The sequence below is a fragment of the Rattus rattus genome, chromosome 9 (genome assembly GCF_011064425.1).
Source record: "Rattus rattus isolate New Zealand chromosome 9, Rrattus_CSIRO_v1, whole genome shotgun sequence".
Lineage (NCBI taxonomy): Eukaryota > Metazoa > Chordata > Mammalia > Rodentia > Muridae > Rattus > Rattus rattus.
Window position 1 is genome coordinate 82,921,359 of NC_046162.1, and position 11,839 is coordinate 82,933,197.

Here is an 11,839-nt window from a genome sequence, read left to right on the forward strand (position 1 = left end):
GCTCTAGCCTGGGGCATCTGGAGGAGAGGGGGAAACTCAGCTGTTCAGGGTATGGTTTAAAGTCTCTTGGGATCACTGTTGTGGCTCATAAGTTTGGAAAGCGAGGTCTAGCAGGGTGTCACCGGGAGATCTAGTAGAGTTTCGTCCTGCCCTGTAACTTTTTATCCCTTGGCACATAGGTCCGGGCCTCTGCTGTAGATGGGAGATAAGATAGGGGAGGCCCTGCCAACTGGAGCTTGTGAAAGGGGTTACCAAAGCAAAGTGGCTGTTTCAGGAGCAACTGTTGAGGCCGGTGGCAGTGGAGGGAAGCACTGATGTGGGAGGAGGGGCGGGGAAGGCACTGTGCAGGGGGAGCGGGGGCAGGGGTTGAAGAGCCCGGGAAGAGTCTCCTGAGGTCTAGAAGGTGCAGGGTCTGCACCGAGGGAGACGTGGCCATGCTCACCTGAAGGGACCAGGATAGGTTGATTGGTTACGGGCACAGTAGCAGTGGCTTTGGAGCCTAGTCCAGAGGTGAGCAGTAGCCATGCAGGCAGTGAGCATGGAGTCATCAGGCTCCTGCAGAGAAGGGCCTGTCAGGAGGAAAGGCTTGGACGTGCAAAGGGCCTGGGGCCACCTGAGTTCTGCACTACAGATGAGGGGCTGGGAACCCACCCAAGATCTCACTGCCTGTGAAAGAACCACACTGAGACTCAGGGCAGTCTGGCTTAGTGCAGCAAGCTCTTTGAGTCAAGCGCATGGAAGCACACAGTAAATCCACCACTGCTGTGCGTTGAGAAGAATTTAGTGCACGCCCAGAGCCACAGTGGGCCCTTTTTAGCTCTAGGCAAGATGCTTCCCATTCACACTTTCGCTCGCTGTGAATTCTGCCTGTGACACCTCGCCATGACCCCAGGTGTTCCCTAAGGCATTTCTCTGGCATCTTGGAGAGAGCTGATAGCCCTAGGAAGATTAAGAGAGAACTGAATTATTGACGATTCACTCCTCTACACACATTTAATGAATGCCTACTGATTGGAGCCTTGCGCTGAGTATTAGGGAGATGATAGTAAGTCTAGACCCCATTTCTGCCCGGATGGAAGAAGAGGGGAGCCTTTCCAAACATCCACACGAACTCCTATTTTAGGGATGTGAAAGTGAGGCCTGGGAATGACAAGTGACAATTAGCAATGGGGCCAAGCTTGCTCTCTCTTCTTGTCGGTACCAAGGTCATTCGTCACTTATCAGGTGACGCCTATGTCCGCAGCACTGCTTCAGATTGTGGGGGGAAATGCATCCACGGACCCAAGACTGGAGGTAGGTGTGGAAAAAGGTAATGGTGGTAAGGGGAACCTCCATTCTGGTGTTTCAATCACAAGGTGTTTCAATCACATGGTTCCCCTTGAAAACCGGAGCGAGGTTCCAGAGCTCCGCCCAGGGGCTGGGCTTCTGGCGGCAAAGTCCCGCCCCCTCTACCCCAGGTTAGGATATAAAGTCTCTTAGCTCCTTCCAGGGAAGAGTAAGCAGAAAGAAACCATCTCAGGTCCTCTAGAGGAGAGAGGAACGGGACACTCACCTCCGTGGTGTCCATGGGTATTGCTTGCCTGCTCGGCTGTAGCGGGGGTTCTGCTTGCACGATGCAGCTGCTGCTGGCCCTGTTAGGGGCCTTAGCCACGTTCATCCTCACACAACTCGCTGAGGGCACTGTCTCAGGTAGGAGACTCTTAGACACCAAGGCAGAAGATTGGTTGAAAGCCAGGATGTGGAGGGAAAACACTTGACATAGGGAGTCTGTGACTCCCTTGAATACTGACTCTCGATCCTTTTGAACAGCTTCCCCCAGTCCAGTGGAGAATTCAGTCCTTCAAGACTGCATAGCAGAGGCGAAGTTGCTGGTGGACACTGCCTACAATCGGACACAGAAGAGGTGGGCCCGGGACAGGGAAGGTCACTGAGGGAGGACGGGCTCTTGGCAAAATCATCTTAGCCAACCTGAACTCCTGAGCACTGTGGGTCTCCCTGCTGGGCTGAGGATCTAGGGTAACCTGCACCCTCCTCCTTCTTCCTCCATCTCCTCTTTGGGACAGCATCATGCAGCGTCTTCAAAGCGGCTCGGCCAGCCCCATGGACCTCCTGGCCTACTTCAAACAGCCAGTAGCAGCCACCAGAAGAGTTGTTCAGGCGGCTGATTATATGCATGTGGCCTTAGGGCTGCTGGAAGAGAAGCTTCAGCCTCAAGAATCCAGACCCTTCAATGTCACTGGTACTTTGTTTCCCCACTGAGCCCCTAAGGCCTGCCCTAGCCTGGGGGTGGAGGAAAACCAGATGTGGGAGGTGAGGTGAGAAGCCTATGGGATGTTAGATGATAAAGGGGTGGGACTGAACAGCACTAGGACTCTGCCTCCCTCCTCCCCAGATGTGCTCACAGAACCACAGCTGCGCCTGCTGTCCCAGGCCAGTGGCTGTGCTCTCCAGGACCAGGTCGAGAGGTGCAGCAACAAATACCGAACTATAACAGGGAGATGCAACAACAGGTGAGTGTCGGATCGGGGCTCCGCCTCTGCCCTCCACCCCCTCTCTCGGGCCCTGTACCCTACTAATACTCACCTACTCATTACCTCAGGAGGAGCCCTGGCTGGGAGCCTCCAACCAGGCCCTGGCCCGCTGGTTACCAGCTGAGTATGAAGACCACAGGTCTCTCCCCTTCGGCTGGACCCCTGGCAAGAGGCGGAATGGCTTCCTCCTTCCTCTTGTGAGTCAGAGTGAAGGGTCTGAAAAATGTTTTCCCTCTTTTAAATACAGAAGTTAAAAACAGCCCTGGGTTGTTACAGAAGAGGCTCAGGTCCCATCTTTCCCCCCAACACTGACTGGCTGACCAACTGTGGGTAGAGATTATTCTTACCTTCTGAGCCCAGTTTCTTCAATAGAAGAATCTAGAGCTTGTGAGAATGAAAGTGAAGCCCTTGGCATAAACAGCTGCATAAACTATGCTCCCTTAACGCTACCTCCTAATGGAACAGAGTTGCTTTATCATTCTCATGAGAGGACTGGTGTCAAAGCATCACCCCGCCCCACCCCCTGTCCACTTTCCTCCTTCCTCTCCCTTCCTCTCTATCCCCTCCCCCCAACCCCATGTATGTGTGCCTGTGCCTGTGCCTGTGCCTGTGCCTGTGCGTGTGCGTGTGTGTGTGTGTGTGTGTGTGTGTGATATGTGTGCAGGTGTGCACAGGCGTGCGGAGGTCAGAGGAAGGCCCTGGGTGTCTTCCTTTGTAGATTACCACCATCATGTTTTTTGCGACCTGATGGTCTCTCACCCATCTGGAAGTTTGCTGTTTCAAGGAAGCTGTCTGGCCAGTGAGCTACGGGGACTGGCCTGTGTCTGCCCTCAGTGCATGGGCTCCAGGCACATGAACAATGCTTGGCTCCTCTGTAGGTTCTAGGGCTTGGAATTCAGGTCATAGCAAGTATTCTTACCCACTAGGTCATCGTCCAGTCCCTCTGTTCTATGTTTTGAGTCTGTAGTCCAGACTGGTCCAAATTTAGGATGCAACCCAGGCGATCTCAAACTCACAGCAGTCTTCCTGCCTCCGCTTCCTAGGGCTGCGGTTATAGCTGTGGGATCCACGTCCAGGTCAGAGTATCTTGCTGACTCTAAAGAGCCATGCGCCTGTGTGTCCATGACTTGTAATCTCACAATTATCAACTTTCTTTAGATATGTTAATCCAGCAATCCCCTACCTGCCTTAATATTAATATTAAATTTTACCCTACTGGTCCTCCCGTCCTCTACCCAGATCTCTGTTTATTACCTGTCACCTTGAAATCAGTCCTGTTTCTGAAGACCACGAGTTCTACAATCTGTCTACAGATTGATGTTTATCTCTCTGGAACAACTGGTGGGGGATTCTGCCGGTCTGGACCAGCTCCCTCACACTTGATGATATACAATCTTTCTGTGTAGTTCAGATTGGCGTGTAACTAAGCAAGACTGGCCCTGAATTTACAATCCTCCTGCCTCAACCTCCCAAATCCGGGGATTATAGGCATGTGCCACCAGAAACCGCAGGCCAAGCTGGAAGACCACCGTCTTTCAGGGAATGGCAGCCGCCACGAGAAGGGGCTGCCTCTCTAAGAACAGAAGGACCAGGAGGAGGGGCGGATGGGAGACTATTAGCTCTGGCAGGAACTGGCACTGAGGCCCAGCTGGTCGCAGCTCCTGGCTCTGACCGAGAGCCCAGACCCATGCCCACTGTACTCCCCCACCAGGTCCGGGCTGTCTCCAATCAGATTGTGCGCTTCCCCAGTAAGAAGCTGACCTCAGACCAGGGCCGGTCCCTCATGTTCATGCAGTGGGGCCAGTTCATCGACCATGACTTGGACTTCACCCCAGAGTCCCCAGCCAGAGTGACCTTCAACATGGGCGTGGACTGTGAGAAGACCTGTGCCCAGCTGCCTCCCTGCTTCCCCATCAAGGTCCCTCAGCCAACCTTCTAGGTCTCTGGGGTAGCTTCCAGCCTAGAAAGAAGGGTGCCAGAGGGAAATAAGCCCCACTCAGAAATCACCGATGGCCCCTGGTGTGCGTGTTGGAGGGCTGGGGAATGGGTGGGCTCTACTGGGGTTTCATGGGGGAGTTATATGAGACAGGCCTTGACCCGTTGGGCTGACTCCAGCAGAGGAGGCCTCTGGGCCCTACTTTTAGAAACTATCAGACACTCTTCCTGGGTTGGTATAGTCCAAGAAGCCTGCAATTCTTGCCAACTCCTCCTGGTCTGGGGCTGTTAGCAGGGTCTTCCTTCAAGCAAGGACACTGTAGGGCACTAGGTGAGAAAACACAGAATTGGCACAGGTATATCCACAGACTCAAACACACACACACACACACACACACACACACACACACACACACTCATTCATACACACTCTAACACATATTCAACCAAAAGGTTTGCTTCCTTGCAGTGGGTAGGGAGGCACTCAGAGGGGGCTGTTTATTACCAACGCCCTTTCCTCCAGCCTTGGTGCCTCCTCTGCGGAACTCTCCAGGTCTTTGTAGCAGAGTTAGCATTTGCATTGTACAGCAGGCCCCGCTAATGCTGCCTCCGTCGAGCTTGGTGTAACTGCCTGTACAACAACTCGTCTCCCGGAGGCTCAGTCTCTCCTCCAGTTAGATGAAGCTCTTCATCACTTTAAAAAGCTTCATGGAGGGGTTGGGGATTTAGCTCAGTGGTAGAGCGCTTGCCTAGGAAGCGCAAGGCCCTGGGTTCAGTCCCCAGCTCCGAAAAAAAAGAACCCCCCCCCAAAAAAAAGCTTCATGGAGGGTAGGGGGTTCACCTCAGGGGCAGAGAACTTGCCAGTCTTGGAGGGCTTCCTGGAGGAGGAAAGTTTTGAGAAATGTCAAAGTTCAGTTGGGGATACCCCAGTATAGGGAGTCTGCTATGGAGGGGCCCCGGAGTGACTGAGAGCTCTTCACCCTAGATACCACCCAATGACCCCCGCATCAAGAACCAGCGAGACTGCATCCCTTTCTTCCGCTCCGCCCCTGCGTGCCCCCAAAACAGGAACAAAGTCCGTAACCAGATTAACTCGCTTACATCCTTCGTGGACGCCAGCATGGTGTATGGCAGCGAGGTGTCCCTCGCCCTGCGACTTCGAAATCGGACCAACTACCTGGGGCTCCTGGCCACTAACCAGCAATTCCAGGACAATGGCCGAGCCCTACTGCCTTTCGACAACCTGCATGAGGACCCCTGTCTCCTGACTAACCGATTAGTACGCATCCCGTGCTTCCTGGCAGGTCAGTCTGCAGGGGAGTTCGTCTTCCCAGGAGAGAAGGGCATGATGGGGTGTGGTGAGGAGATGTTAGTGATGACCTCAGGGGACCCTCAGCATGGGGGCCCTCAGCATGGGGGCACACCATGGGTACAGATCTGTGCAGTCACTGGGAAACCTAGCACGTGGGAGGTGCCTATCCCCTGGGTGTGGCCAGGTACCCCTGCTCCATTGCCTCCAGTGACTACTTGAATGTCACTCTAGCCAACTATAGGAGTTTGATCCAGTATCTGCCCACTGCCCTTAGTCATGGTCCTGAGACCCGAGAGAAGACACTGACTCTTCTGAGACAGGAAAGGGCTGGCTCTTCAGTTACCTGAATGTTCATTTTTTTCTCTTTTAGGCTGGCGTGTGCTTGTGTTTTTGTGTGTGACCGTGTGTGCGTGTGCATGTACGCGTGTGTGTGCATGTTTTGTGCTTCCCTTCTTGTTACACAGTTCTACATTTATGCGGTCCCTCCCTCCCGATGTTTAGTTTGCTTGCTATTTATAGTCCTTACCCCAGCCTTCCTGTGTGGTTATGATAATGGCAGTAATCACATCTGGGCCATCCCTGAACCTCACAGCAGCCCTGAAAGGTGAGGAGGATCATCCTTTATTTACAGATGTGAGGCTGAGGCTGAGGAAAGATGGCCGTGCTCAAGAGAGCAGAGCTCTGAGGGCAGAGCCTATCCTGGGACAAACCTCCTGGGTCTCTGCCCCGTCCATTCTGCCTCGCTGCTTAACTAAAACTCACTCTATAAGGACTGCACAACTACATATTCTGGGGGAGCAGCATGTGCCCTCACCAGAGGTCTCCAGAAGCTTAGTCTAAACAAGACTGTCGGGGATGGTGAGAAGCCATTGGGTGGCTGTTCTTGCTGTCCTTGCTTGCCTATGGGAGAGGTCTGGGTATAGAAATGAGCCCTGCTCGGTGTGCCTGGCCCCCTTATTCCTTGGAAGAGCAGCAGGGTATCAAATTCGAATATGGGAACCCTTGGTGGAGAAACAGATGCAGACAGGGGCATGTAGTCTTAAGGTCATGGTTCCCAGCGTTGTCGTCTGGGCTGCGGATCTGGCATTCTTGTAGAAAGGAAGCACCAGGCAAGAGGAACAGCATCTGTCCTGTGTGTCTCACTTAGTTCTAACCAGGTCTAGCCACTTAGGGACCCAGGAGCCCACCGTGCTCTCTGTCCTGGGGAGGAAGGTGAAGGTTGGTAAGGAGCCGCGTGACACAGCTTAGATGGAGGCATAGCCTCTGCAGGTTTGCCTCCCCTGTTCTCTGAGACCCAGGCCTCAGCCTTCCCTTACGGAAAGAGTCTTATAACCTTGAACTTGGGGGGGTTTCAAGGTGACAGCCGGGCAAGCGAAACCCCTAAACTGGCGGCCCTGCACACGCTGTTTGTGAGAGAACACAATCGCCTAGCCACAGAGCTGAAGCGCATGAATCCCCACTGGAGTGGAGACAAGCTGTACAACGAAGCCCGGAAGATCGTGGGTGCCATGGTCCAGGTAGGGGGCCCAGAGGCCGGCATGAATCTGAGGGAGTCGCCCAACCTTTGAGAACATGGCTTTGAGACAGTACCCTAAGGCTTCTGAGTCTGGATGCTTGGGGTGCATCTCTACCCCTGGTTCCAACACTGACTGGGATTCCATCCATGGCGTTTCTTTGGGTTCCAGTATCCCATCCTCTGATGGGAGATTAATGTTGCCACGTTTGACACAATGGCAACAATCACTAGTGTGCCCGAGAAGCCTTTTGAACAGAAATCTGTGCAGAGGAAGAGGAGGGCGGCAGGCCACCTGGGCGACACTCCTCCCATTCCGTCTCTGTCAGATCATCACCTACCGAGACTTTCTGCCTCTGGTTCTGGGCAAGGCCCGGATGAGAAGAACCTTGGGTCCCTACAGAGGGTACTGCTCCAACGTGGACCCCCGAGTAGCCAATGTCTTCACCCTGGCTTTCCGCTTCGGCCACACCATGCTGCAGCCCTTCATGTTCCGTTTGGACAGCCAGTACCGGACCTCAGCACCCAACTCCCACGTTCTGCTCAGCTCTGCTTTCTTCGCCAGCTGGCGTATTGTATACGAAGGTGACTGGGTTTCCCAAAGGCAAAGGGGGAAGGGTCCAAGCACCCCTTCCCCAGGTGGGCTGTGGTCTGCTGGTCCGGCCTCTGCAAATGCTTCCTCTGGATAGTGGACAGACGGCAGCCATCATTGAGTCTCTCCTGCCCTAAGGGAGGAGTCCCCCTCTTTCCTGTCTCACTCACTGGGAATTAAACCCAGGCCTTGTGCATGCTAGGCAAGTGACCTAACGTTAAGCTATTCTGCCTCCCCTTTTGCTTTTAAAATTTTATATAAGGGCTTTACTAAAAGTAGCCCATGCTGGCCTTGAACTTGTGATTGTCCTGCCTCAGCCTCCTGAGTAGCTAGGATTATCATTGTATCTATATCACCAGGCCTGACAATGGGGGATTCCTAAGCAGGGGGCAGGACAGACTGAGGTCAGAGTTGTATATAGTGGTCCCACAAAGAGCCCCACTTGCTGGCTCGGCATCATGGGATGACTCAGGAGCTTCTAAGAAGCTGACTAACTCTTTCGTTTCGTGAAACCAGGTGGCATCGACCCTATCCTCCGAGGTCTCATGGCCACCCCAGCTAAGCTGAACCGGCAAGATTCCATGCTGGTGGATGAGCTTCGGGACAAGCTGTTTCAGCAAGTGAGAAGGATCGGGCTGGATCTGGCGGCTCTGAACATGCAGCGCAGCCGGGACCACGGGCTTCCAGGTGATGGGGTACCTCAGACAGGGCCGTTTTGGGGGTTCAGAGCAGACCTGAACCCTCCCTTCTGACAGGAATGAGATAGAAGTGGTGTAGAACAGGTAAGACCCACGTTGATGCAGCGAAGCACCCCCCCCCCGACGCCATGATCTCGTGCTTGCTGACTCCCCATCCCTGTCTGCTGTAGGGGCCCCAGCTTTAGGTTCAGCCCGGGACTAGGTCAGGGGATGAGGAGGTAAAGAGGAGAAGAGATCAGAAAAGCAATAGACTTAACAGACATGGATGACCCTTCCCCACCTCACTGGCAACTTCAGAGAAGAAAGCTTTAAAGTTTCTAGGACCAGAGAGATTGCAGGGCCCTCTGACCTGAGGGTGGAAGGCAAGGAGGAAGAGAGATGGGGAGCAAGTCGATTAGGATTAAGGCCCCATGTTGCTGTTTGGTGAGGACACTGTCGCCGTGTAAAGAGAACAGACGTTCCTGTTCCATTTCCTTATTCCAATGACACTCAGCAGCAGCTGTCCCAGCCATCGTATAGAGGAGGAGTAAGTCAGAGACAGCTAATAATCTACTCAAAGTCACAAAAATACGAAGTAAAAAGCTGACTTCAAAATGTCTTCATTCTTCCTGTTGTTTGACCCCATTCAACACCACAAAGAGGTTTCAGGCCCGGTTTGCCTTTCTTCGTTCCAACTCCAACCTTCCTCTCTAGATAGAACCTGTGGCCCCACGTGTCCTGGCTGGTCCCCACTCAAGTGTAAAGGAGTCAGGGGCTTCCTACTCTGCTCACTACAGCAATGGACAGACACATGGCAGGCACTGGGACATCAGGGTTTCTTTGTTTTTCTTCTTCCTTCTCTCCCTGCTCTCTCTGTGCATGTCTGTGGGACCCACATGGAAGCTAGAGGCCAATCTCAGGTGTTATTCCTCAGCTGCCCTCTACCATGTATGTATGTATGTATGTATGTATGTATGTATGTATGTATGTATATATATATGTATATATGTGTTTGTTTTTCAAGACACGATCTCTCTGTATAGTCCTGGAACTAACTCTGTAGACCAGGCTGGCCTCAAACTCAGAGATCTGCCTCCCTCTGCCCCACTCTCCCACCAAGTGTTGGGATTAAAGGTGTGCCACCACCGCTCAGCTCTGCCTTGTATTTTTGAGGCAGTGTCTCTCACTGGCCTAGAGCTCACAATGCAGGCTGAGTTGAGTGGTCAGTGCACCCCAAATCTGCCTACCTCTGTCTCCCCAGCACTAGAACTAGAAGTGTGCATGACCTTGCCTATAATATATATATTTAAACCTGAGTTCTGGAGATCCAATTCGGGAAGTCCTTATGCTTGTGTGGCAAGCAGAGTGATTTCCCTGGCAGTCGTAACTTAATGCTCCTGACAGCTAAGGAGCTGTTGGCGCCCCCTGCTGGAAGGCTTGTGTTGCTAGCCACTCAGATTGCCACAGTGTAACTTTCTGTTCCCTATAAACAGCTGTTCCCTACAAGCCATTTCAGAAATACTATCCTGAAACGGCTTTTGCAGTCTCCTCTAGTCCCTTCCCCAGACAACAGCAAGTCTAGAATTGTACTGCCTGCTTTGAACTCCACTTAGTAGACCCTGAACAGCCGATGACTGGATAGACTTAAGTACACTGCAGGGTACTTCACGAAGGTACCATGCCGTCTTAAGAGGTACATAACACTTAGTGATGATAAAACCTGACACAGTTTAGTTGTCTGGAAACTGTTGTTTGTTTTCTCATTTAATCATCCCTTCACGTACTCTTCAAACCTTATTTTTAGGAACGTTCCGAGTAGTGTCCCTATAAAATGTGTGTAGACCAATCATGATATTGACACCTAATGCTCACCTTTGACCTCTGGATGCATGCACACCCCCACAACATGTGAACACATGCACAAGACCAAATTTGCATCTGTGGGCTTTGTATATCAGGACACACTGCTCAGCCCAGCACACACGAAACAAGACTGTCCACCTACAGTCTAGAGAGGGCAATGATCCAGTGTTTAGACCTCTGGGATCTTCTGGTTCCATCCAGTACCGACCACAAATATACTCTGGAGGATCTGTGGGGAGCAGCAGAAGCTAATGAGAGACTGATGGTGTGGCTCTGACTGGGCTCCCCTTGCAGGATACAATGCCTGGAGGCGCTTCTGTGGCCTTTCCCAGCCCCGAAACTTAGCCCAGCTTAGTCGGGTGCTAAAAAATCGGAATTTGGCAAGGAAGTTTCTGAACCTGTACAAGACGCCTGACAACATTGACATCTGGGTGGGAGCCATAGCAGAGCCTCTTCTGCCGGGGGCCCGAGTGGGGCCTCTTCTGGCTTGTCTTTTTGAGAACCAGTTCAGAAGAGCCCGAGATGGAGACAGGTAAGTGGCCCGAAGGCTAAAATAACCCAGCACCGGACAGATACAGCACTGAGAGGCTGGACAATGGAGAAAGCACCCTTTCAAGCTTCATTTCTCCCAAGGTCTCAGGACCTGAGACCAGGAGGCTTCTCCATGCAAAGTGGGACTGAGGGAGAGAAATGCTGCCCCAGACAAGATTGGAGCCTCCACAGGGCAGAACAGCGACTAGACAGCCTCGATGTTCTATGCTAGCGGACCCCAGAAGATGTGGGCAGAAAGAGCTAAACCTGATTCCCTCTAGTGAGCTTGTGGCTTAAGACCTGACTCCTTATTTGGATGTGGCATATGCATGAGTTCAAGTCCATCCCTGACTGCCTAGACTGCTGTATTCTTACTTCTGGGCAGTTCACTTACGGAAGTGGCAGGATTACGGAAAGTGTGCTCACTGCACAGCGACTCCCCAACCTTCTCACAGTTCTCTTTGTCCGACAGATTCTGGTGGCAGAAATGGGGCGTTTTCACCAAAAGACAACGCAAAGCCCTGAGGCGAATTTCTTTATCTCGGATTGTGTGCGACAATACTGGCATCAGCACCGTTTCGAGGGACATCTTCAGGGCTAACATCTACCCCCGGGGTTTTGTGAGCTGTAGCCGTATTCCCAGGTTGAACCTGTCAGCCTGGCGAGGCAAATGAGGCTTCTGCAGGTAAGGGGAGATCTGGAACGGGTCAGGCCCTAGCACCTCTCTGTGGAATAAGACATCCCATCCGCTAAACAGTGACAATACACTTCGTCGATAGGAACACAGTACTCTTTCCTAGTGGCTTCCAAGAATGCTAGCTTCTGGGCTGACAGTCAGTTCTGGGGTCTAGGACTTACTTGGTGGGGTGAGGAGAGGGACAATCA

General features: G+C 52.6%; 1 protein-coding gene across 1 annotated transcript; it reads left to right on the plus strand.

Moving 5' to 3' along the window:
* The first annotated feature begins 1,613 nt into the window (after positions 1–1,613).
* Positions 1,614–11,628, plus strand: Epx (eosinophil peroxidase). The gene is given in 12 exon segments (XM_032912839.1): positions 1,614–1,689; positions 1,810–1,903; positions 2,064–2,239; positions 2,393–2,514; positions 2,603–2,728; positions 4,243–4,449; positions 5,452–5,770; positions 7,135–7,295; positions 7,621–7,876; positions 8,400–8,570; positions 10,718–10,955; positions 11,427–11,628. Coding segments are annotated over 12 exon segments (2,148 nt in total).
* Positions 11,629–11,839: the final 211 nt, after the last annotated feature.